At 41.2% G+C, this 27,705-nt stretch overlaps 1 protein-coding gene across 1 annotated transcript; it reads left to right on the plus strand.

Moving 5' to 3' along the window:
- The first annotated feature begins 227 nt into the window (after positions 1-227).
- Positions 228-27,705, plus strand: MEMO1 (mediator of cell motility 1). The gene is made up of 9 exons (XM_080584354.1): positions 228-460; positions 12,344-12,425; positions 14,378-14,446; positions 16,371-16,483; positions 17,813-17,924; positions 18,839-18,981; positions 20,143-20,219; positions 25,625-25,729; positions 27,020-27,705. Exons 1-9 carry the CDS (start codon positions 400-402, stop codon positions 27,149-27,151), a joined length of 894 nt encoding a protein of 297 aa, XP_080440480.1. The 5' UTR covers positions 228-399; the 3' UTR covers positions 27,152-27,705.

The raw sequence follows: 27,705 nt of genomic DNA on the forward strand, positions 1-27,705 counted from the left end.
GCCCGCGCGGCCCCTAGCGCACGGCAGCCGAGCGGGGCCAAACCCAGCGGCGGCCGCGGCCTCCCTCGCTGCGCGTCCCCCACCCGCCAGGCGCGGAGTTGGCGGCGGCGGCGGCGGCGGCCCCGGGCTTTGTCCCCGCGCCCCCCCCGGGCCCCCGCGGGCCCAGCGCCTCCGGCCCGCGCCGCCCCCCCCCCTCTCCTCCTTCTCCCCCTCCTCCTCCCCCCACCCCCCCCCCCCCTCCTCCTCCCGCCGCCCCCGGGCGCCTCCTCCGCCCGCCGGGCCCGGGCCGCGCCGGGGGAGGACGGGGAGCAGCGCCGCCGCCGCTGCCGCCGCCGCCGCCGCGGCCGGGCCCGTCCCCCTGCGCCTCCCCCGAGCACCATAGGCGGCTCCGGCAGCAAGATGTCCAACCGGGTGCTCTGCCGGGAGGCCAGCCACGCCGGCAGCTGGTACACAGCCTCAGGTACCGCCGTGAGTCAGCGCGCGGCGGCACCGGGCCGGGGGGGGGCTCCGGGGGGAGCCGGGGTGATGGGCGGCCGGAGGGAGGGAGGGAGGGAGGGGGGTGGCTGGTTGCGTGCTTTTTTGTTTTTTCTCTTCCAGGGAGCGAGGAGGTGTGAGGCGGCAGTGCGCGACGGGCTCCGAAGGGTTAGGGAGGAGATGCTGGCAGCGAAAGAGCGGAAGGTGGTGCTTTAGAGGGGGGAGCCCCGCGCGCTCCCTGAAGAAAATGGAAACCGGGGATAATGGCTTCGTGGCGGGCGTGTTTGGGAATAAACCTGGCTGCTTTCGGGGGCAGAGCCCTCCTCTGTAGGATGCGCGTTCGTGTTCCCACAGCTGCCGTGAAACTGATGTGCGAGGGGCAGTGTTTCCCTGGCCTGTGGGGTGGGGAGCGATACAAAACACTTCGGTGAGCAAGAGGCTGTCATAAAGAACGCTTCGAGCTCGGAGAATGGAGAGAGCTATGATTAAAAAGATGTATGCTTTCAGGATCCTAAACTGACACCTAGATGTGAAAAGCCATGCGCTTGGCTGCAGCAGTTGCAGTTTTCCGTTTCCTCCCCAAATTAATGAATGAGGTATGAAGCAAAACAAACAAAAAATGGAAAGGGAAGTAAAGGAATACCCAGGGGAGGGTACTGCAGGAAGATGCAGACAGCGAGATAAGTAGCTGGGCTTCCAATGGTGGCTACGCAGGCTTGAGACAACAATGGAGGGGGACTGTTTTCCTTCTGAGCTTAATATTCGAAACAGAGCTGTTGTGCTCATTACACAGCCGGTCTCAAATCTGCATCCAGGGGCTTGTGATTACGGTTTTTCCAGTTGTCTAGAAAGGTAGGCAGTATTCTTTACAGCAAGTGAACAAAACCATGTCAAAGGTACATTTAAGCGTGTGCAAGGACATCAAAATGTTAAGGCTTTGTGGTAGAACTTTCAAGCTCCTTTGTGCTATTTGTATTGTCATTTATTAATATGGCAGAAAGTTGCCTTGCACAGTGGAATGGCTAAATGACCTAACGTACATTTTTGTAGTTTGTTTGGTACTGGACTTCATACCAAGATACTGCAAATAAAACAAGATCTCTAGTTTCTTCATAATTCATTTACGAAGCATAGGTACTGTGCTTTTTTCTTTTTTTTCCTCCCCTATACTAATTCAGTGCATAGCTCTGTGAGACTGCCCCATGGGAAGTCTGTGTGACCTGTTTGGCCAGTACGACCTGTCTGTGATGGGACAGCCAGAAACATGTTGCTCTGGTTGCTTTTGGGCTGTCTTCTGGTTATTGCTCGTCGAGGAGGTGTGGGGTGGCTGCCCAGGCACCTCCATTGCAGGAAAACAGGAAAAAAAAAAACAATATTAAACTGAATCATGTTGTAACTAGTTATGGTGACTGTACTTGTAACAGGGTAAATGGTGACTGCTGGGGTGCGTGTGGTTGGGGTGGGTGGTTAATGTTGCATAGGCTGGAGATTTGGGAGGTGTTATTTTCCTGTGTAGGGTTTTCCTTAAATGAGAAAACAGCTTTATGATGGCTCTTCCTCTAGAGCTATCACGTGCCATTTACACGGGGTATGTGAGAGCAGGAGTCCTCCCTGTTCAGCGAGGTAGGGACTGCCCGTTCTTTGCTGCTGGTGGACTCATTTTTGGGTGGCGTTTAGGGAGGGTCCATAAAAACTGAAGAGGGAACAAATGAGGACCAAGAGGGTATGTGTTCACCATAGACGTAATGTAGCATCCTGTATTTTAGACCAACATGGGCTTGTTTCTTCAACTTTACAGTCTGAGGAAAGTCTGAATTTTACCATGTGGTTTCAACCTACGTAGCTTCAAGGATGCAGCTGAGGCAGGGATTCGAGTTGGAGCTGTAATAGTTCTTGGGTGCATTCCTGTGATTCTCCAGGGACTATCTTGTCAAGTCTTCCTACCTACTCTCTTTGTGCTTACCATCTAGGCCCAGAAGTGATTTATGGGATTTATATATAAACCCGTTAGCATTTAAGCTTCCCGTTTCCATAAAACTGTTCTATTTCTATAGAGCTGAGCTTGCTTACACAGGACGAGCAGATGCTCTGGAAACCCTCATCCTACTACATAGTTAAGATGACTGTATTAGCATTCTCTGCTTGTCCAAAAGGGCAATGAGAAGCATGATTCCTGAAGCACGTGTTCAAAATCGTTACATCTGAAAGCATTTTGAAGAGGCTGTGTGAGGATGACCTCAGTTAAATGGCAGCTCATCCAGAGGTGCCTGGTACCCGAGGGTGAAACTTCAACAAAACGTCCAGGGTGATGCTTGGAGTCCTGGGGTGGTTTTTTGTTGTTGTTTGTTTGTTTTTACTGCAAAAGTAGAGCACCATTGCCATGCTTATAAAAACAAAACAAACAAAAACCCAACCAACTGTATCTGTAAGATCTGACTGGAAGTCCACTCTGGGGAAGAAGGACTTCAGTCAGCTGAGGAGGGGACCCTGGAAGCTGAGGGAGAGGAAGATGGATAGATTCAAAATGAAAAACAGCTTTTGTGGCCAAAGGGTATCCTTGAACTGGGTTACCTGGCTCCAGGGGATGTGCTCCAGGAGCGGGAGTAGTATCAGAGGAGAAGCCACAACCGAGTAAGAGGGAGCCACTACTTTTCTTGGAGGCTGTACGCCATGTCTGTAGAAGGGTTTACAAGAAATACTGTTCCTTGTCTTTAGAGACTGATCGTTTCTGTGGGGCAGCAATTGCTTTGGCTGAAAAGAGGCTCTCGTTCCCCTTTCTATTTTCTCCAGCTATGGGATAGGCACTGCTGACCTGTTCTGCACTGGAAAACATAAACATGCACTGTGCTCTAGTGAGAATACATCACCTAATTATATGATGCTAATAAACTTCTCAGAGCCAGTGAGACTGGCTGCGTAATTATGCACACCCAGACACATTTACGTGTTAGCATGTCATGACTTACTGGAAGTAAACAACTCTGTTACACGAGGGAAAGTGACGGCCCAGGTAGAAGACATTACTGACCTCCATTTGTTGATGAAGTTGCAGGAGGCTTTGTAGTGATGGTATCACTTAGCTTCCCGTGTGTTCTTCATAATGCCTTGTCGTAAAGGAAAACTTGCTTTGTAAGTTTCTGCAGTTGAGGATGTTGGTAGTCTTGGTTGAATTTTTCAGACCTTCTCTTGTAGAAAGAACTCTTGGTGTGGGGAAGTTCGTGTTCATTCCACATCAGTCTGTGTAGCATGGTAAAGGGCTTCAGATGTGGGCCTGCGGAGGTCAGCTTGGTCAGACAATTAGACGTGTTGTTCCTCCTTAGCAGCAGCAGTGAAAATGGGAAGCTCTACAGGTAAGCTTCCAAGCTGAAATAGTGTTATGACTGTTGCTGATAGTAGGCTACTGGTCTAAATAACCTATTTTCTCACTTGCAGGCTTTGAGCCATGTGTTTGCTTAAAAAAAAAAGGTTTAAAATGTTATGTGGCAGGCTACTGCTTCTCTGGCGTAGCAACCTGGTGTATGGGAGCTGCTAAAAACACTTGCAGAAACGAGAGAGGCATACTCTGGAAATGATCAACCTGTTGCACGGATCTCACGTAGATTATTTCTTAAAATATCATTGCTCTGTGGTGAAAAATATTACACTGATTTATTTTTGGAAGAGAATCCTGCTGGGTTAATTCAACCACCTATCATCCAGACCTCTTGAGAAATTGATTTTGACCAGCAGGGGGAAGGAGAAGATTAAGGACAACATGAAACAAAAATGGTATAATTTTCCATGGCTTCAAATTTGGGACAGATGCATTCCTAGATACAAAAGGAGCAGCTAAAGTATAACAGGCATGGCACGCTGTCCTGAATACAGGCTATTTGCAGGACAGGGTGTGGATGCTCTCTCTCGATTTACTCCTTCCAGCGAGTAGGTGCTGTAAGCATTGAGCCAGTTCTGTGTGGAAGCGGTCCACGCATTGAAGAAATAAGAATAAATATTAGCGTGTGTGTATCCACCTAGCTTTTCTCCTTACTCTGTGCACAGCACGCCATTACAAGTGAGATATCGCACGTTAGGGCGCTTAACGTGCTCTGTTCTCTGGCAGCTGGCTTGCCTTGCCTGCCTCCTGGAGGCGCTGATCAAGTGCTATAGTGCTCCTTAGTAGTGCTGGGTAAGTCCTGTCTCAGCCTTTCCCCCGTCAGTGGCATGCTGATACAGACAAACACCAAGGATTTTAGCAAGCAATTCCAAATCACACGAGCAAAATCCAACTGAGTGTGTGAATAACAATACTACACGAGCTGAAATTGGCCCTGTAAGGCGAGTTTGTCATTGCGTTAGGTATGGTTTATTCCTCTGGTCTCCATGACTAAACCTTAGTGGTCAGAGGTGTGCTTTCTGGTAGCCTGGGCCAAGTCCTTTGACCTCAGAGGAACTCAATTTCCATATGCTTATCGATGCAAACATCAGTTTGTAATCAATTAGTAATTGCTGTGCTGGCTTGAAAGGCCGTTGCATTTACTGTTTTCCAGAGTATTTGGTGTGATGAGCCAAGCAAATGTTCTGTCTCCACACAGATGTTTGAAGAGAGGTTAAACCTCATGGTAGTCGTTACTGCTGCCCTGGCATATGAGCCCCAAAGGAGGCAGAATACACAATATGCAATAGGTATACAATACTTCCTGCTCCGGTAGAGCCGCTATCTTCTCACCAGGCATGCTGCCCACAATTTCAGAGTGAACGCTGCTGCTGGGATGTCTTTTGCTGACCCTCAGAGTTGCGGCATCCTACCTCAGCTCAGTGCAGAGACGCTCCTTTGTACTGTGTTGGATCTGAGTCTCTGCAGTCGTACAAGTGGCTGGAAGTAAAGAATGTGAGCAGCCTTGTGTGTTGGACTATGAACACAGATGTAGGAAGGGCGTCGAGGAAGATGGACGCTATTTCGTACAAGTTTTTTGGAAGTCCTTTCCTCCGGTGTGCCAGGAGCCCTGGCATATTCCCACAAATTGGAATAACTCATCAATAACTCATCAATTCATAAACGTAATGTAGAAGTAATTCATTGCCATGGTGTTCGTGAATGGTCTTGAATGAGTGGATCCAGGAAAATAAATACAAAATACACATGAGGGTCACTGAAATGAGAGGGAGTAGCGACCTGTTGTGAGAATTAGTGAAAGGAGCTTTGTGCAGGAGCAAGGTGATTAATTCATTGATCACAAAATTGTAATGTTGTGATATTAACTGGAGCATTTCAAATACAGCCAAGCACAAGCGTTCTTACCTTGCAGTCTTGCAAATGTATAAATTATTTGCTTTGCAAGGTTAAATACTAAGCATGATGTTCTTCTTCATTTGGCCTTCTGTTTTTTTTTAGAGATCACGTTGAAAGTGCGTCATTGCTTTATCTTTTACAAATCGATCAAGGAACACAACATTAATATGCAGACTGTATTATTCGACGTTGTATACTGCGAAAGTATACCAAAATAAATTAAAATACAATTTCCGGGCTATTGTTTCTGGATGAGTCACTTAAATACACTCGGAACCAAGACACTCCAAGTAAAGAATGTGGATTCAATTTTTACAGTGCAACTGAAATTGAAAAAGAGCTTTACATTTGGTGTGCTCCCAGTGGTGTTAAATTAGGCCTGCAAGTATCACCTAGCGAATACTTTCATAAATTCAGATTACATTTAGCGCCTAAGCGTTTTCTCATTAGAGCCCAAATCACTTTGATGGAGCTACAAAGCAGAAGGGCATTTGTTTGGATCTCCGAATGGCCTAACTGGAAAGGTAGGAAGGTATTTCATGAAGCTATGGAGGTGCGTGTTGGCCAGTGCTCATAACGGATGGAGGTAGCGTTTGACTATTTATTTCCCAATAGCTTTCAGCAAAGGAAATTGAAGAGCTAGTGGAATACAGGAAAACTGGGATAGGCTAGTGGGAACTGCCACCAAAGCAGATTTCCATGTTTTGTTACAGCTTCAGCTTTATTTTCCCTTGTTCAAGCATTACCTGCTGTTTTATGTTCTTCTTGCAATGTTTATAATAGGAGTTTCTGTAGCCTGAGTGTAATCTTCATTTGTATCTTAATGTTTTCTTTTTCAGTTCTGTAGTTTGCATAAGTAAACTTCTGCTTTGCTTTTAGGCTGATAGCACTGTTTCATCAGCATTCAGTATTGGAAGAGTCTATATGGTAGCAGCAGTTCATCAACATGAATCGTTGAAAATCATTTTCTATTCCTGACAAATCCTAGTCTTTGTACATACAAAGCTTGCGCTCTCTTTATTCAAGGATTTGGCCTTTGTTGCAGTTTAGAAACTGCAACAGTTTATTTAAAAAAAAAAAAGTTGTTTTTTTCAAGTGGGGCCTGTGTTCCCTAAAACCACCATTGTATTTTCTTCAGTTTTAACTACGATGATAAACTTGTTAGCCTTCTGTAATGTTTTAGATTGGAGTTTGCCTGCCAAGTCGATTAAATGTTATTTATTCCTCTTCAAAGTTGAGGAGACAGGAGTTCCTGTAGTTTCAGTGATGAAAGTAATGTGCGCTAGCCCTGCAAGGTTTTGCTATTACTTACCTTCATTTTTCTAACACCTTACAATACCGAAGACTTAACAAGTATATCTGCTGTGATATCTATTAAAAGTACTCTTAAGCCGTAGCCTTTCTCATCTATGGGTAAAGGTAATGCAAAGATGTAAGGAGTAAAGTGCAGAAAAAACTGTTGGTTCCTGTAGAGTAGCAGATAATTAGATGAGGAACAGCTGGAAGTGTATAAGCTGGGGACAGGGTCTGCATTTTGGTTATTCACCATTTTCTGAAAACAAAGCACAGAACATTTAAAAAAAAAAAAAAAGCATTACTGTCGTTGTGCTCCACCACTGCTTGCCTTGCTGCAAGTGCTTGTACATGCAACTGAGAGATTTGAGCAGGTTTCCCAGGTTGCTGCTCAGAATTTTGGTTGAGCTTTTTGCTCGTCCAACAAAAGCAGCATTCACTGAGAATGATGGTTCAGAGCAAGCACCGCGTCTGGCCTGTCAAGCTGGACAGGTAGGTTTTGCACTGCTCTGGCCGCAGCAGCCACCATTACCAAGCTTCCAGTGTACTGCATTGACACGTGACATATGAGTGCTTCAGTCTCATCCAACAAGGTGAGCTTGGCTGTGGGGAGGATGTTCTAGTTTGGCTTAACCCACAAAGCGTGTACTGTGACAGCTGTAAATTGAGGTGATGAACCGAAGCGTGTGACTGCCAGGTGTCTTTGATTCATTGGATAACACTGGCATGTATTTAACATGGAAGGATTCCTTCTTGCTTACTGTAGTGGACAATGTTGATTGTAAAAACAATGTGTTTTTGGCAGGAAATTTGAACAAAATCTGTCTGTAACTGTCTCCATAAATTTCTCTGGTGGAGACTTGGTCTGTACTTGCAATAATTCTTGATTTGGCATAACTTCTGCCAGTTTACTAAACAAAACAGGATGTGAAATATCCACAGATAATCTCAGCATTCTTTAGTTTACAAGCCTGTATTTATACCCAATGTCATAGGATTGAAATCAGGTCATAATATTATGTTTCAGTGAAGCTTGTACGATAGATGAAGCAACAAAATACATCAATGGAAGGTCTTCTATTATAGTATTAATGCTAAAGCTACAGTATAAATGCCGATGCCTAAAAGTTGACTCTGCATGGGAGTAGTATCCACTGAGGCTTTCTATCCTACTAACCTTTTTTTTTAAAAAAAAAAAAAAGTGGTGCTCAGTCTGCTGCTTTCCTCAAGCTGGGCTTTCCACCTACTGCTAAAGAGGCAGGGACCTCTCCTGTGTTCCACCGCTGCGATAGGTTAGGTAGGCAGCACTATTCCTTCTCCCTGCTTGTCAGCTTAGGAGCTAACTACTTCACTTGTCTCGGGGACTATTTGCAAAGGCTTTATTCTAGTTCAACTGAAATGTGCACATGAATAAAACTTAGTGCTCTTCATGAGGAAGCTATTCATCTCCTTTAATATAATTCCATATGGCAGAGCATACCTACTGTGATAATGTGGGTTTGTTTATATTGTATATATTTAATTCAAATATTTTGGCTTCTGCCTTAAGCACTGTCATGTTTGATAAATTAGAAGTAAAACCTCTCCAAGCGCTTCAAGTTGATGCTACCAGTTGCTTTTTGTCCCTGGGCAATTTGGTAACAAGAAAATGCCAGTGTTAGGATATCCCCCTTGAAATATTTGTAAGAACAGGAAGCCGCAGGTAGGCTGTGGTCCTGCCTGTTAACGTGAGGTCTGTTGGGGTGCTGGGGGTTGTTGGGTTGGGTTTAGCTAAAAGGTCAGATGGATATCTTGTACTCTCTGTTCTGCCTCTGTGTTAGTCCTTTGGAGAAAGATTTGATTACTTATTTATACTAACTAAAAAATGAACTAACAACACCGGACAAAAAAAGCATATCTGCTCATATGGAAACTTGCATTAAGGATCTAAAAAGGCACCGTAAAGTTGCAGTGAAGGGGAAGAAATCTGAAAGCAGATTTGTTACCTGGTCTTTAAGTAAATCCTGACAGAAGTTTCATCCCTTGGGTTATACAGATTCGTTAGCTATTTTATTGCCTCTAGAAAAAAAATGTTAGTTTGTCATTCTGTCTGTACTCACAGACTAAGCAAGCCCGGGCATCATACTCTCCTACGTCTTCTTACTACGCTGTAACATCACAAGCTTTGGCCTGCTTTGAACACTCATAAGGGATTTTAGAAAATTACCAGAAATTCTGCACTTGGTCTTTAAACTGTTCAGAGTTACCTGATTTGTCTTAAAGATAAATCGCCTTAACTGCCTTCTTAATCAAAAATAGCTGCTCGAGAAGGAGCAGAGGAAGCCACATACTGCCTGGCTCAGGGAGAGTGCCGGGTCCGTCTGGGGCTGTCCCAAAGGTTCTGGCATTTCTGCTCTTGGGCTGCCACTGGACCTATGTCAGGGAGAATGGGGAAGATGGGGCAGTTTAAGTTTCTGGTTAACGGATGTTTGGAAAAGTTGTCTCCTAAAGGGCTTTTTTCAGAAAGTACTTGTATGTATTTTGGGAGAATTAGAAAGTCTTTTTTTTTTTTTGTGAAGTTATTAGTGTCTTCCCTGTTAAATGTATGACAGTAGTGATGACTCTGTAATAGAGTACTGCATTGTTAGTCCCCTAGTAGCTTGGAAAGAAGATGGAAATAGATCTATTTATTTTTCATTTCCCCAACAGCTTCCATTTTCTAAGTTGTCACTATCCTTATCTCTATTGCATGTCTCTGCTGCTTGTAATTTCCCCAAGCAACAGGAGCAGTAGAACAAAATTGATGTTTTTGTTTTTTTTTTACGTTTTCATTGTTTCACAAAGTTACTGTATTACAGCAGTGACAGTGGCTAATCAATGCTGCTTTTTTATTGCCATGTGTATTGGGTTTATATGGTCAAGTTTTGGTAGCAGAGGGCTGTAGGTGTGGCTGCTGTGAAAAGAGTCCAGCAGGTGCCCTGTTAGATAGGGGCCAGCTCCAAAAGGGACCCACCGCTGGACAGAGCCGAGCCAATAAATGATGTTGTTCGCACCTCTGTGAGAGCAGATTTAGGAAAGGGGGGGAAAAAACCTGCTGCACAACAGCAGCAGGGAGAGTGAGGATGAAAACCAGCCCTGCAGACCCCCAGGTCAGTGCAGCAGGAGGGCAGGAGGTGCTCCAGGCAGGCAGCAGCAGTTCCCCTGCGGCCTGTGGAGAGGCCCCTGGTGGAGCAGGCTGTCCCCCTGCAGCCCACGGGTCCCACACGGAGCAGATCTCCACGCTGCAGCCCGTGGAGGAGCCCCCGGTGGAGCAGGTGGATGTGGCCTGGAGGAGGCTGCGGCCCATGGAGAGCCCCCGCAGGAGCAGGCCCCGGGCCGGAGCTGCAGCCCGTGGAGAGGAGCCCACGCAGGAGCAGGGGGTCTGGGGGGAGCTGCCGCCCGTGGGGGACCCGTGCTGGAGCAGTTTGCTCCTGGGGGATGGACCCCGTGGTACGGAGCCGTGTGGGAGCAGTGCTTGAAGAGCTGCTGCCTGTGGGCAGCCCCCGCAGGCTCAGTTCGGGCAGGACGGCATCCCGTGGGAGGGACCCCACGGGGAGCAGGGGCAGGGAGGGACCGTGAAGGAGAGGTGGAGATGAAGCTTCAGGGACTGACCGCAGCCCCCATTCACCTCCACTGCTCAGGGGGAGGATACAGAAGAGGGTGAATGAGGGGAGAGTGTTTTTAGGTAGAATTTGATCACTGCTCTAGCTTGTTAGTAATAGGTAATAAACTACATTAATTTCCCTATGCTGAGTCAGTTCTGCCCATGATAATAACTGTTGAGTGATCTCCCTGTCCTTATCTCAACCCTTGAGCCCTTTTCATTGTATTTTCTCCCTGTTTCCCTTTGAGGAGGAGGAGTGAGAGGGCAGTTATGGTGGAGCTTGGCTGCCCAGCTGGTAAAACCACTACACCATGTTAAAGCTGTAGGCAGCATCTGAGGCATTTGAAGCAATTGTTGGTACAGGGGAACAGCGTTGCACCTTCTACATGTAAGTGTTCACCTTCTGCCTGTATGCAAGTATATTCTTTGCAACCACAAAGGAAGGTCCTGCCCTTCCCCATGAAATGGTTGAATTTAAATTTGCTAGGAAAAAAAAAAAGTGGCTTTGATTTCTTTCTCCCCTTCATCCCTCAGCTTTCCAGAGGAAGCTTCTCAGCTTCATCACTGAGGAGTGACTGGCTGGCTTCTGCAGAAGCTGCCATCTTTGCTAAGTTCTGTGGAGCCATAGGCAGCTGTTTAGACAGCTGTCAACTGGAGATCTGGTCCGTTTGGAATACGGCTGTGAAATAGTTTCAGGAATTTAAATTGATTTTTTTTTTCCTGGCAGTTGGTGGCCTTACACCTGCATGGGGAAGATGTATGTGGTACACGGTGGAGGAAAAGCAGCTTACTGTGTCATGAATTACACACAAACTCTGCTGACATAGAGTTCTGCCAAAAGCACAGAGTGAACTGAAAGAAGTCTTTTTTTTTTTTTCCCCTTTGCTCATAATAACCTATAACAATAGCAGGTTAATGATTTTTACTTGGAGATTTTTGTATTCTTCATATTAAAGAAAGTTGTGCTGTACCTACCAGACTTGCTTCTTCAGAAGTAGTTTATGTCAAAAAGTTTTCTTTGTAATGAAAGATACTAAAAATGTGCCTCTTGATGTTGTATTTCTAGAAGGCCTTTTTATTATCCATTCAACTAGCTGACAAGTGACACTTGCTATTTGTTGAGGTACAGGATTTAGGAAACAAAATGTTGAATACTGGGTTGACTGATTACCCAAGCTAATGTTTCCAGGAATATATGTACTTGTAGTATATGATGAGTGATCAGAAGTGGTTATGGAATTAGTATTAGCATGGTATTTTCTCACTTTAGCTGTCTTCTGTGTATTTACAGTTTTCCAGGTTACAGTATGTAAAGTATGCCATCTTTCCATATTGGCCTCTCTTGGCAAACGTTGTCTTGACTTTTTACTTCTGAATTTTGGGAATGTTAGCCTTCCTTTTGAGTTCAGTAGGCACCCTTTCTAATGATGTGCATCTCTCCAGACAGCAAGAAACAATGAGGGTTTGTTATGGATAGGTAATAAATGATCTTCAAAGCCTAGCAGGTTAAAGCTTTTCTAGTGTGAACTTAAACGTTATGTGCGTGTTGGTTTTTACACTTTTTTTGTTTTTAAGGTTGAAATAAGGGGTTAGAAGTTGAGGATGACTTTAAATCTGTTGGACTGTATTTGTTAATTTTGGAGGGTTTTTTTTTAAGGCTTCAGTATTTCCTTGTCTCTTCATAGGACCCCAGCTGAATGCACAACTAGAAGGCTGGCTTTCTCAAGTACAGTCCACAAAGAGACCTGCTAGAGCCATTATTGCACCGTAAGTTTGAAGTTTATTTTTGGTGTATATGTATGAGTTGAGTTGTTAAACAGTTGCATATTCAGAGTGATTTTTGAGAATGGGTGAAGACTTGCCAGTAACTGAAAGGGATGTTGTGTGGTTTCTAAATATTTTGAATCTGCAGTGGAAGTGGCATACATCTGTGCACGTTTTGGTATATGATTAATTTCCTCTTACAGGTGCTTGGAAGACATACTGTTTCCCTAGTGGCCCACTAAGACAGGTGGAATGGCAGCCTAAGATGACAACTCTTTCAATGCACTTGTAGTACAGAACTGCTATGCATGTTAAAAACAAAAAAAAGGCAACAAAAAGAAGACAACTTTGCAAAGCTTATCAGCTGTAGCGAAACATTATTCAGCAATCCAAAATGGTTTGCTTTTGCGTTTCAGTGTTTTCTGTTTATTTTTGGTCCACAGGAGAAACAGGGGCCATCTAAATTATCTAGATAGAATTAAATTTAATGACAGTAGTTGAGATGTATAAGAAAAGTATGTTTGTTATTCCAGTTTATTATGAGTAGGAAGGAAATGCTAGAAAAAGTACCTTAATTAACTTCTTGTTTTTCCTGTCGTAACACAGTGTTAACATAATGGCAGAAGTATTCCATAATAGTATTGAGTCGGTGGAAGGAATTGTCCCAGGTCTGCCTTAGTCTTTGTTGCAGAAATATCTGTAAAGAGGTCTTTCAACTGTGGGTTGGGTAACTTGGGTTCTTTTTCCAGAACTGCTGGATATCTTTCTATGGTCTTGCCACAGTGCTTCATTCACCCATGCCTTTCTTGTGAAGTGGGATGGAGCTAATAACATTTTGTGAAAGACTTAAAAAGCTTGCAGCAGAGGGAGCCTTTCAGAAGGCTCTGTTGGCATTGTCAAATAATTTACCTTGCTGATTCACTAGATCTCAGTTGCTGTTTTTGTACCTAGTGTGTACAATAGTACTGTTTTGAAGTAAAATCCAGGAGTAGTTTTGAGGATGACTTGCTCCAGGTATCATCTGTGTATGTACATGCACGCATACATACAAATACAAAATCCTCCAGTGATGCCAATGGGGAGTGTGCATCTTCAAACATCCGGCATGTCCCAGGACCTGTGGCACACATCGTTTTCAGTGTCATTCTCTAAAAACATAGTCTGGAAAGCTCAAGTTGAGCTGTTGCAAGGTGCTGCTGAGCAATCATGCTACTACCTGGCCTGGGACCTTGGACAGTGGATGTTCTCTGGAATTAATGCTTTTAGCAGCTCAGCCGGAATTTTTTTTCCTGTTTTTAAGTGTCTTAAAATGGATCTTAAGTTTTGGATGTTGTCTTTGAAATGAGTAGTCAGAATAATTACAGGTGTTTCTGGAACAGAGTAGTAACATGAGGCAAAGTCTCTAGGTGAGAATGATAGGAAATGATAAGAGCATGTGTCCTGTTCTCTGCAGTAAAAACTGCAGTGCTGCATTCGACTCCTTCCTATGTGCCCATTTATTCTGTTGCTGAGGTGCTCTTTGTTGACAGAACATTTCTATACTCTGTTTACGTGTTTTAACACGTAGTGTGTTTTTGCCAGACCCGTCTACTGTCCTTATTCAGTCACCAGAGCGTGGTTAGGAGAGCTTTCTCCAACAGCTTGCTGTTACCATGTCTTATGGCTGCGCTCTTAGGATTGCTGTGAGCTTCTGGTAGTATGCGATTGTGTCGTCTGCCCACTAGTATCTTTTACAATTAAGGAAAGGTACTTTGATCAGGAAGCTGACATACTAATCACTGCCAGTTATTTAACGAATATATCCCATGTACAGGACTGCAACAGTGCTTTCCAGCTCTTCCATGAATTGCTTTTTCAATCATTCTTGTTTGGGAATAAAGACGTTAACATTTAATAATAGTTTAAATATTATATATGTTGTACAAAATGTTAACACATTAAATATGGATTTGTAGCCATGCAGGATATACCTATTGTGGATCTTGTGCAGCCCATGCTTACAAACAAGTGGATCCTAATATTACGTAAGTATTGCAGTTTTTCTTTAGAAAGCTTAAGATGATTCTTAATGCATCTTTTTGTTGTTTTTATACCTTGAAGTACTAAATTATTTTTTTTTTACTATTTTTAGTCTTTTATATATCTATTACTCCTCTTTCACCTTGTAAATGCTCAGTTTGATTAGATCTTACAAAAGAAAAATATTTTGCAGTATTTTTGAAGAAGAAAATGTAAAGTGATATTTTCAAAAATTCTTGAGAATTGTTGGCAACTACTTTGGAAGGGAGGGGTTAAAGGTCTTCTTTTAGAAAATAATAACACACAATCTACTTTGATGCTCCATTGCTTTTATAAAAGCCTGAGCCTTTTTTATTTAACTGGTTGCAGGGTGTCTTTGTTTCTATTTTGTGGTTTGTTTGTTTGTTTTTTTGTGGGAGGTTTGTTTTTAAGTATAAAAATATTTGATCAAAATTCTGCATTGGTTTTTCAGTGCAGGATTATGGGCTGAATGCTACCAGGATTCTCTTCTGCTGTGGAGAAAAAGTGACCATTGTGTGTATATAATATTTGAAGTCAGTGAAAGATACTTGTAATAATTTTAAATGGACTTCTGTTACTAATAGCATCACAGTTTAAAAATAAAACCCCCAAATTAAAACAAAACAAAAACCCACTGTAGCCTGTGCCTGCCTCTGAAAATACCAAGTCATTTATTCTAGAAAGAAATAAAATTCTTACATATTTGGACTGAAACATTTTTTAAAAATGTCTCCAGTATTTACTTGGAGTATGTATTTGGCAGTGTTATCATAAAAACTGGCTGTGTTTATCAGTTGTTTATGAGATAACATGTAATACTCCCCAAAGACAGTGTTTTGTATACATTCTAAGCTATTGTAAACAAAGTGAAGATAACTTACAGTGTGACAGAGAGCTGGTTTCTCTAAAACTTTCAGACTGAGTTGCATTCCCCAGGTTCAGTGACACAGTGAGTTGACTGAACTTTCTGGATCATTTGCTGGTTTATTGCTTTGAATGTTTAGAATTTGGCAGAGTATAATTAATCTTTCAGCCAAAGTTTTGAACACTTGGATTTTTTGTTTGTATGAGCACTGTCAACAGCTTTAGTATTTTAATATCGATTACTATAACATTCCACATGCAAGCGGAAAAAAATCTCTGAATGTATCCCATCACTTTAGTTGAGTACAGAAACAACATCTTAGGATCTTGATTTGGAAGAAGTTGCATTTCCTGTAGAATTTTTTAAAGTCTTGTGGCAGGAGAACTCTAACATCTAATCAAGAGCCGTGAACTGATGACTTCATGAAATGATATGATGATGATGGGTGAAAGCTTCCAGTATCAGCTAATGCTATGAAAGTGTGGGTCCAAATCCCTGTTGTTAAGGCAACAGCTGGGTAAATACAGCCTTTGGGAATAGCCTTACTTCAAGTTTTACCAAATTCCAATTTAAGCCAATCAAATAAATAAGTGCAAGGCTCTATAAAGATGACAAATCTCTAATCCTCATTTTGGGGGTACATGCCTGTAGTTGTTGACAGTGATGTGTAACTGGAGGTTGAGATGGTCCGTGGCAAGAAACCAAAAATCTATTGTAAGGGGCTACAATTCAGCCTTAAAGTGAGTCTACTCAATGGCTAGTGGATTAGTGCCCTCTGATATGTAACCTGTTTAAGAGGCTTAAGGCTACGTGAAGCATTATTGAACTGATCTCAAATCATTTCTCAGATACTGAGCAAGGCTGGGTCATTGATTGATCCGTGGTCTCATGCACAGTAGAGAAAAACTCTACCATTAACCACCAGGTAACTGCTGAAACTATCACTTTGTATGTCAGCGTTTTTCTTAAATTTGTTGCTCTAAACCACGTCTCCGTGCAATTGCTGTTGTCTAAATTCTGGGCTTTTTTGTTAATCGTTGTAGCCGAAAAATTTTCATTCTTGGGCCTTCCCATCACGTGCCCCTTTCCCGATGTGCACTTTCCAGTGTGGACATTTATAGAACACCTCTGTATGATCTCCGAATTGACCAAAAGAGTAAGTGCCTAATAAAGCTTACGTGTTGTAGACTGCTGAGGCTTTAGTACTAACTGTGGCAGTGCAGTGCTGAGGACCCTCGCATTGTTGGGCACGTCATTGCTTTTATGTGGCATACAAATGTAAAACTTTTTACTCCAATGAAAGCTAACTTCTGGAAGATCCTGGTGGTTGCAGGCATTGCTATATTAAAATCTGAATGTGTCTTTTGCTCCTGCATGTAAAGAACTATCAGTCTCTGCTTATCTTTCCTGTTATGAGTGTGCGCCTGTTGGCAAATGATCTTTAAAAGGGATCTCAAAATTAAAAAGTGTTACATTTGAGTAATAGCCCCCTACACACCTGCTCAACCATTCTGCACAGTATTGTCTGCAAAGAAGATAGCACTTGAGTTGGCTTGAGTTTATTTCTAATAATGGAACAACAAGCTGGCTGTATTTGGATGCACTATTGCATGACTTTTTGTAAAAAGTAGTGGAGTACTTAGAGAACTAAAACCGTTAGTCCATGAAACACCAATCTTCCAGACTAAGCTTAAAACTGCAATGAAGATGATCTTGATGTTTTAATATTCATGTATTTCAAGGCATACTTAAATAATACACTAGCTTTTTCAGAAGAGCTAATTAGCCAAATTTGTGTTGCTATTTCATTATGGCTGTGATGAATCAAGCTAGTTCAGGCTTTCTGCACAGTGCCTGCAGAAATTACCGGAGGTAACAAATGTTTCAGTTTTTGTAGAACTTCATGGAATGGAGAACAAAGCAGAGCCCTACATCAAACTGTTCATCAAGTAGACTGTTCTCCAATGCAGAGATCACTCTGTTTGCATTTCACCAAGTGCACTTAAGAGAAGAAAAGATAACCTATAGGTGCGAATTACTTAGTCAATTTTTGCTGTCTCTAGACCTCATAGTTCAGTTAATGGTAAATTTGATTAAATAGCAATATGTCCAGTAATGACTCAGCTGGTCAACTCTTTTTGAAACATTATGACGTAGTTTGGGAAAATAAGAATTAAATGATTAGACCGACGCATGTGTATCATCAAATGTTTTATTTTGTTGTTTAGATTTTGTATCATAACTGAAAATCTTCCTGCATACTAACAAGACCACTGATTAAACACACTTGTGAATTGAGTAAGCTATGTTTGTGTCTCTGACTTAATCAGTTTCGGATTAAAACTACGTTAAAAAAAAAAAGTGGTTTATGTTGACAACTCTTGGAGGCAGGTAATTTGATTTAATGGACTTGGTTTTGATAATGATGGACTGTATTTTGCTTTTTATGTCTGGGGGTAAAAATAACTATTTTGATTCATTTCAGTTTATGGAGAATTGTGGAAGACTGGAATGTTTGAGCGTATGTCTCTACAGACAGATGAAGATGAACACAGTATTGAAATGCATTTGCCTTATACTGCTAAAGCCATGGAAAGGTACTCGGGCTAATTACTACTTGTCCAAGAATGAGCAGTAGGTGCATTAAAATGCAGTTGAAACATTGAAGGTACGGTAGGAAGAAATAATACCCTTTATAGGGATTTTCTTACTGCAGTCCCTCATCCCCCAGTAAAAAATTTGGGGGGAAAGGCTCAGAGATGCAGATTTGTTGCAGTAATAGAAACTGTGAGTGGAACAAACTCTTGAATAATGAAATTGGAACACCCATTATTAAAGAGTTTATAGGTTTATATTGACTTAATGGAGTTAGTATTAGACATTCTTACAGGACTCTTTCTGAATAGCTGATTTTTTTTTTCCTTTTTGCAAGGCATTTCTGAAAATTTCAAATACTAATGGGTGTTTCCTGTGCAAGTTTAAATTTGTTTGGAACATTGATATCAGGGGTCTGTCTACAACTGCTATTTCAGATGAGTACTTTGGGAAAAAAAATATACGATTATTAAAAGTAATGTTTTTTGTCAATCTTTTTTTTCCTGTCTTATTCTACTGTTCTTCTATGGCATTTTAAATTTCTGCTGGAGTATCAATATACATATCTGGCTGCCATCTTGAGCATTTTCATAGCTTCTGGAAAAGTACGCAACATCTGTGCAGCACTTACACAGAGAGAATTTCATTCTTTATTAATTGGTTTCACTGTGTCTTTTTTTTGTTGACCTGGTGTTTTCACCTTGCAGCAAAAATAGATGCTGTTCTGGGGAGGGAGTTGTTTTGTGAAATTGAAATAATTTCAAGCTTTAAAACAACTTCGTAGTATGATCTTATCAAATTAACTCTATTTTTAGTTCAGTAGTGACCTTTTAAATCATTCTGCCATTTGTTAGCGAGCCCTAAAAAACCTTAAGATGCCAGTTAAATTACAACCTTTTTTTCTTTTGCTTGTAAGCCATAAGGATGAGTTTACTATTATTCCTGTGTTGGTCGGAGCACTGAGTGAGACAAAAGAGCAGGAATTTGGAAAACTCTTCAGTAAATACCTAGCTGATCCTAGTAACCTCTTTGTGGTTTCTTCTGACTTTTGCCATTGGGGTAAGTTTCACATCTCTTCATTATAGTAGTACGATGAATATTTTTTAGTTATTTTTAAAGAATGTCTTTTGTATAAAGTATTTTAATTTCTTGTAAATGTATCTTTGAAACTTAAGCACCGTTGTAAAGCTTAAAAAAAAGGATATCTTTTAAATTTGGAACAATAGATAAAAAATAATGTAACGTCTTTTCAGTATAGTGGAGGAAAGAAGTGGTGAAGGTGTATGGTTTATAAGCATCTCTTCACTGTTGCAATAAAATGTCTGAAGTTTCTTGCCTTTTTTTTTACCCTTAAGCATCTCAATGGAATTTGCAAAACTAACTAGGTAAAAAGTCACTGGACATGGCAACATCCCCCTTTGCTGGAAATAAGTTTTGTATGTTTTATTGCTGGGTAAGATAGCAAATGGAGTATTTATGCCAGTTCACCAGAGTTATCCCAGTTCATCTTGGTGGCAGAACTTCCAGAAGCCTTGACTTCTGTCCTTCTGCTTTAATGCTTTGTTTTCCTTTTAAGTGTGACAATAACTGGAAAAGGAACTGCTTCAGAAACATATGTTTGATATTACACAACAGACCTTCTTCTCTTTTTCTCATGGTCATCTTTGGTCACTTTATGTAATTAAGTTCATATTTTACTCATCTTTGAACTGTGGAATAGCTGGAGCTATATAAGAATGACCTGCGCTCTGTTGTGGCTAATGAACCATCTAGAACTGTTAATTGAATTATCATGAACTTTTTCCTTTAATCTTTATTTACAGTGGGTATTGTTGTGCAAACACAAGTAGCTTGACTCCAGGGTTGACTTCTGTCTAAAGAGGGATAGTAAAAAAAAATACTGCTTTACTTGTTAATTTATAGAATTGGAGTCCAAGGCATTAACGGGTAATTAATAAGTGGTACTGCAGTGTCAGTTCTACATAGTAGGCTTTTCTTTTCAAGTACAGCTGCCCTTCCCATGTAGTTTTTTTACTTCACTTCTGGGCTGCTACTTTGATGATTGCCCTAGAATTTCCTCAGTGGAAGGAACTAAGAAGTATGAAATAAATGAGGATTACTACTTACAGATGTTATAGTTTCAATTACTTTGTAAGTACTAGGGAGTGTTTTAGCTACAATTTTTCCCTTTTTTATTTTATACATGATTTTTGTTTCAAGGTCAGAGGTTCCGTTACAGTTACTATGATGAATCCCAAGGAGAAATTTATAGATCCATTGAGCACCTAGATAAAATGGTAAGTTTTCAGATTTGGTGGAACTAACTAACAAATTTCTCCTGTACTTTACATTACTTTGAACACTTTAGAAATTTCTCTAACAAAGTATTGCAGATTAGCGATTTTTATCAAATGTGTACTTTTCCTTTGCTTACCAGAAAAAGAACTTAGCTGTTGTTTTTAGCTAATATCTTCTGTTTTACTGAGTGTGCACAGTCTATTGTGGGTATAATCTAGTAAACATCACTTGAGAATAAATGCATGTTCACCTACTTAAAATCCCCTAGTGTAACTAAATTCCTGTCCATGCACCTTCTTATGTTTATGGGAAGCAATTAAAATTATTAATTGAGTATTGTGGTAGTTCAGACTTGATAGCTATGATAGCTGCATATTGAAAGAGCATCGTCATTATGTCAATGGTTTCAGCATCCTTCATTTTGAAGAGGAAAGGCTGTAGGGGGTTGTGCTAGTTAGGAAAATGGAAGTCCCTGTTTCCTTGGGTGTAGTCTTACCCACCTTCTACTCTGTAGTAGGTGGTGGGGAAAAGTACTAGACTCTTTGTTCAAGGTTTGGCAAAGGACTGGAGGGAATGCTAAGTACACAAAAGAGCATGATGCCAATTTTGTTGCATTTTCTTTGCAATCAATCACAGGAGCCAAGGATTTTTTTTAAATGAAAAAACAATTGTTAATTTTCAAAACTATATTTAAGCTACAGAAAAGAAGCAATTCTCCTGGAAACAAATGGCTTTAAAATTCAACTAAAAAATATCAGATAATTTCTGCAACTTTTGTATATCTCTTGGAAGAGACAGCTGTTGTTATTTAGGGCATGTTTGTTTATTATCTCCTCCTCTTCATGCCCTTCCCCCCCCCTTCCCCCACTTGTCTTGAAGGAATAAAATAATAAATCTGTTGGAGAAATCTCTGGAATTTTTTGCTTTCTGTATCTATATTAACATCCTTGGTTTTCACCACTCATTGCTGGAATGGAAACAGAATAATTTGCCTTTGTTCTACTTAACGGCATTTTTAATAATTCCCATTCTCAGTTGAGAGGTTTCTCTTTGTTATGAAGACGAGTGTTTTTGCAGAGTCCCAGAATTTGCAGCTCTGCTTGTTTTGTAGGAGAGCAGATTAAGGTGCATTAGCAAACATTGGTTTCCCCTTGCTAATCTCTGCACTGAAAGCTTGTAGGAGGACTGGACTTTGGCATTTAATTACTCTTGGTGAATACATTGCTTTGTGTTAATTCTTACCTTTTGTAGTTACTCAGCCAACAGGAAATGACACTTTTTGTAACACTGCTGAAAAGGATGCCTACTGTACGTGGTTTACTAACTCTAAAAGTACTTTTTTTTTCAGTCTTGAGTTTAATTTGAAAACTAAACATGCTGCATGGCAATAAACTTTTTTTTTCTGTTGGCTAATATCATGTATATGTGAATGTATGATTCCACATCCAGACTTCGTGCAGAGCAGGCTAGGCTTGTGGTGGGTTTTGGAAATTTCTTTCTAGCAGTATTATGTGATCTTTGGGACGTCAGGCACAATGCCACAAAGATCTCCCTGTAATGTTCTGCCAGCGTTTTCGAGGAGTTCGTTCAATGTTATGTGCCTTGCTCAGCTACCTCCTGTTTCCTTAGATGAATGTTAAATTTTTCTAATGTGATATGGCATACTAAAGAGGCTCGTATTGTTATAACCACCAGGCTTCTCCAAAGAGAAAGTAATGTAAATCCCGTTATGAGGGCACAACAGTCTCTTAGTGAGATCAGGCCTTAAGTGCATATGTGTGGTTTTCCTAGCTTGTGCATAAGCAGCACTAAAGCAACATGAAACATTCTGGGCATTGAAGATTAGGTGATCTGTTACCACTGTAAGAAATTTAATTTGCTGTAATTTTATTTAGAGCCCTTAGACTCAAGCATAAAATATACGGAGTAGTAAATATTGCTGGGGAAACGTCAGTTTCTCCATGGCAACTCTTACTGCGGCCACGCTGTTGCCCTGGAGGTGCCTCAGTGCACCCTGCAGCGTGACCACTGCCAGAGGTACACGTCCCCGTGATTAATAGGGGGACCTTGGGGAAGAATCCTCAAATGAAGAGCTGCAATGAGGCAGCTGATGCACAACACTCTTTGTAAATCACAGCCTGATACCTGCCAACTTCTTAAAGAAGAGCTGGGGAGTATTCCTTAATAGATCACTGAGGAGTAATTATTCGTTGATTATGGCTAGCCAGAAAATGCAGACTGAGCACTTCAATCTGCTCTGCCAGATTGCTCATTTTATATCTAGTTGGGAAACCTTATACCTCGCTCGAGGCAGTGGGAGGTTTTTCTTTCCCTGAATACTGAAAGGGGAAGGGACACGGGGGAGGATAAGGCAAAGAGCTGTGCAGAAGCAGTGCGCAGCCTGGCTGGCTTTTGAGGTGGCTCCAATGAAATGCTGCACTCTGGAGGTTTCTGTGGTGTCACTCCAGTGCGTTAGCACCTTCCACGGTGCTCCAGCCCAGGAGGAAATTTTAGCTTGGGCATCACGCAAGACCATGACTTTCTGCCTGGGTGCCAAGCCTTCCGTTCTTTACTGTGTCCAGCCAGTGATCTTCCTTTTGCTTGTTTATCTCCTGGTCCTAGTGATTCATGCGTGCAAGGAGAGTTGGACTGACTAGTGCCGAACCCAAGTCTGTTCCCAGTTCCATAAGTGTGCTACTAGTATTTTGGCTTTTGTTTTTAAGTGTGAAGAAGCAGCTGAGGTAACTGGTTGCAAACTTAAACTTCTACAATCCTTTGACTGGTTTATAGCCTGCGGGGGCTGTCTTTTGAGTTTGTTTTGTCAACTGGTAGATACTTGGTCCTGCAGGGATCATTTTTGTAGACTGTAAGTGCTTTTAATTATATGACATGCAGTATGCTAGGATATTGCGGATTCCATTTACAATGTCTGGTTAACTGAGATATGCTGTTGCTGTGGGGTGCCATAATAACCATATGATAAGCTACAGAACTGTGTCATAGTTTGCATCTTTATCATGTGATTTATTTTTTGTCATACATTTTGATACAGCTGGACGTGATTCAGAACAGTTACGTTGAATGCTGGTAACTTCTGACTAGCTTCATACTTCTTTCCGGAATAAACAAAACACAACCTGACAGAACTATTTCCTTTGTTCTCAAAATCATTTTAGACTGAGAAACAACCTTGGGAATCTTTGCTGCTCTGCCGCAATTTTAAAATTGGAAATATATGGTAGTTCCTTACAGCTGAACGCTGACAGGATAATACCAATTTCCTATGGCTTTTCTCAAATCTGTGGTGTATGGAGTTCGGATGATATTTGCTGGGATGAACTGTGTAGCTCTAAATGTTTTGCAGTGCTGATTTGTGCATTGAAATAAGCTTACAAGGCATTCTGATAAATCCATGTCCATTCACTTGAGGCAAATGCTCAAATGCATATGCACAGTGTGTTCTGGTGACTTACGGCTATAATATAAGCCCCTCAATTGAACAGCCATTCCTTTTTTTAAAAAGTCACAGGAGTGTTTACTAATGGATAAAATATGTTCTTACGAGCTGTTTGGTATCTGACGAAGTGCCTTATGCATGTTTGCTCTCACTTGAGAATACAGATGAGATTTTGGTTCCGCTTTCTCTAGCTGTGTATTGACATGTGCTGTTTACAAGTAAATGTATGGTTCAAAAACATGCTTCTTAAACGTCTTAGAAATGCAATGATGTCTGTGTAATCACTGCTAGTCAGAGAATAGCTACCTGTATTTTTTGGCACTCGTTCAGGTTCTGTAGGTCTGGAGTGAGTAACAGCTGTAATTACCAGCCAGGGGTCCAAACACCCGCTCCACGACCCTGGAAGAACTGAACTCTTGCCAGCAATTGGTCAGCATAGCTTGGTTTATTTTTTCCATAAAATTGATCTCTTTATGAAATCATCCAATGTCTGTTTTTAGTTAAAACTACACAAAGGTGGTGGTTATGGTTGGTGTTACCTAATCCTCCCGGACTCTCTCGGGAATCTGTAGCTCCTCCGTGCTAAGCTGTGATCCCATCTGAATAACTGGCGTATCTGCCAGATCAGCTGACACCCTTGCAGAGTATTTGAGAGGCTTCACTCCTGAGGTGGAGACTTCAGACTGACTGCTTCCTGTATCACGATTTCTCCTTTTATCACCTACGCTTTCCTAAAAGCAGGGGAAGGGGTTGGGACAATCAGAGAAAGAGAAGAAGCCTTTGGAGAAATTCCCTCTGATCTTGCTTTCTAATATTAGACTTCCTATTGTTCCCATGCAAAGTGTATGGTTTTTTCCAGTCTGAGGAAAACCTCTGTTTCTTCAACTACATGCAAGAGACACAGCTCTGTGTCGTACTGAATTAGTAAGTGTCTGGGGCTCATTTACCTGGTGAAGGGAATTAATCGTCTTCAGAGGAAGGAAATACAGCAGAGAATGGAGGCTAATAAAGCTAAAATAGCAAAGCCATGATGAAACCCAGACAATAATTAAGTTAGACCTGCTTTAAACTACTTTAATAGTATTGGATTTGCTAGGTGGGGATAGAGCAAGAATAGTCTGTATCTGCAGTTGCAGGTTTCTTTTTGCCTTTTGAGAATGCAAATGTTTGTATGCGTGGAAAGCTTTATTTTGCATACAAGTGTTGGCTTTGACAATATAACTAACTCCGTGGGATCATGGGTCTCACTAAGATGGAAAAAAAAGCATGTCTAGATGTGATGGCCTCATGTAATGTGGAGGCATCGTCTCCTGGCTCGTAGGGTTCTGTTGTGCACCGTTGTGTTTAGAGATGTTCTGCATCTGCTTTTTATGCTCCGAGCAGATGACCAGCCTGTGCACAGATCAACTGCCTTGAATGCTTGATGTGCCTAGGGTACGTTGCACTTGGTATGTGCTTGAATTGCACGTGTATATTGATGATTTGTCTAGGGTGTTTGCATATCCGTAAGTCTGAGGCAAGTGCTCTGTCATGAATGCTGTTAACAGGGAGAAGAGATGGAGGAAAGCTGCTTTCTGCTTTGCTCTTTTAGTAAACTTGTTATTGCAGTGCAAAATCCTATAAAAGCAGGGCATCCTTGGAGGTGGGGGTCATCTAGTCTGTGGGAGCAGCTTTTTTAACATGAGTTTCATTGATGTCTGCAAGGATAGCTTCACAGATCTTTGGATCACTGACAGCTTTGGAAGAGCTTCTGCACTTTTTGCTTGTTAGGAGGTGGCAACAAGAAGACCACAAGCTAGACTCTCACATGCTGGGATTCCCTTGATACCCTTGTTAGAACATAGAGGGTTTTTACTTCTCAAGTACTCTATGTTGTCGTAAGTAGGTGATGCATAAACACCTGCTTAGGCATGTGTGAAGTAATCATGGCTATCAATTCTCTTCCAGGGTATGAACATTATAGAGCAACTAGATCCTGTATCTTTTAGCAATTACTTGAAGAAATACCATAATACAATATGTGGAAGACATCCTATTGGTGTATTATTAAATGTAAGTAATTTTTGATCTGTTACAAAGCACAACCTCTAGCAAAATGTTTGCATATTTGTTTTAAATGTAATATTGCTGGAGTATTCCTTAGCCCTGAAGTGGCAAGTATTGAATGAAATTATTTTTCCCAAGTGTTCTCAGTTTGGTTTCTAATTTCCTTGTCTTGCACATAGACAAATGTTCTTACAAGGGCAAAGGTTTTCAGTTGCCTGAGGGAGATGAGGTACCGTGTTCGTTTTGAATTTCAGTGAAATAGTCATTCACTTTCTCGTGGCACTTAAAACAAAATCCATCTCCATGAAGAAGTACGTACTTCTATAAATCAATACTTAGAAACATACTTTATATATTTTTTCAGTATTGCTATTAGCTAGCCATCGTGAATGCCTTGTGATGTGTGACAGCATTTTTGAGTTTCTGCAAATATGATCAGAAATTGCCTCTAAGTATGAGTGCAGTGCATTGTTAACCCATAAATTTATGGCAATTAGAGTTCAGATTAACTGGTACTTTCTAGCTATCGTATTCTGCTTTGGTGATGCAGTACAGGCATAAACCTGGCTTAACTTATTTATTTAAATTGGGTCACGGTTGCTTTACTGATGGAGTGCTGCAGATTTATCATATTGCTTGAGTGAATCTCCACTATTTTTAATGTAAATTAAGTCTAAAACATGAGGCATGTTAACCTTTTTATGGGGGAAAACGTAATTCACTGGAAATCTGTGAAGAACAGGAAGAGGAATCTTCTAAAGTAAGGCCTATAAAAGTTTATATGAGCAATATCAGTATTGGGGATGCATGTAGCAAAACTCAGTACTATGGCTTAACTCTACATAAATATCCAATTCTAAACCTCAAATAATGATTAGTTTTGCAATTAATCTCAGCTAAACTGTTCGTCTCTGTTTTCACACTTAATATACTTGATACATTCTTTTTCCTTAATGGAGAAAAATGCTGTCTAAGAAGTGTTAATAGTGGTATTTTGTTCTGGTTATATCTGTTTCTGTGTGCATTCCCCACAGATCCTCTGGAAAGCATGCTTTTAGTTCTGTTCTGAACAATTGTTTAGTATTGCTTAATATAGCTGCATAGATATACCTAGTGTGGTATGGGAACATCTGTGGATGCAACAGCACAGAAATGCTTTAGCTCCACAAGTTACTCAGAGGTTTGTTTTCTTAAGGGAGTGTGCAAGAACTCCCAGGGGGCTAGTGGGAGGACTGAGATCTAGAAAATGTCATGAATTATTTCACTGATCCTTTTTTTTTTTTTAACTCTCCTCAGGCTATCAACGAGCTCCAGAAGAATGGAATGAATATGAGCTTTTCATTTTTGAATTATGCTCAGTCAAGCCAGTGTCGAAACTGGCAAGACAGCTCAGTGAGTTATGCAGCTGGAGCACTTATGGTCCACTGAACCTCTGAATGCTCAGGGATGGCACCTGCACACACTCTGTATACGGGGTCCCAGCCTAGCCCTTACAAAGATACAGTCCCTGGTCTTTGGGTATACTGAAACCTCAAACTAATAGAACTTTCTTCTTTTCTAGTAGGTGTAGTCCTTCCTTAGTTTCAACTCATTTAAAAATGCTTTCTTGTTTAGGACAATGGAAGGAAGGCTGGTATCAAAACATTGTGGGTTGTTTTTTTTTTTTTTTTAGAAAAGGTAATGGCTATGAAGGTATGGTGGCAGACAGTCCTTACAAATGCAACATGTAAAGCATTTACCATATCCTAAATTTGCACTCTTTGCAGACCTGTGCACATGTACTCAGCTTTCAGAATAGTTTTGCAAGTTGTAAATGGAAAAAGGGGTGGAAGCTTTTTAATAAAAGAAAAAAGGAAAACAATGCATTTATAAATGATCCTGTATTAGAATATAATAAAACTCCAGTATAGTCAGTTACTACCCGTGATGTACAACAGATATCTTCTATTTTAGTTGCTAATAAAGGGCTACACAAACCAAAA

The sequence above is a fragment of the Anser brachyrhynchus genome (assembly GCF_964034855.1).
Source record: "Anser brachyrhynchus genome assembly, chromosome: 3".
Lineage (NCBI taxonomy): Eukaryota > Metazoa > Chordata > Aves > Anseriformes > Anatidae > Anser > Anser brachyrhynchus.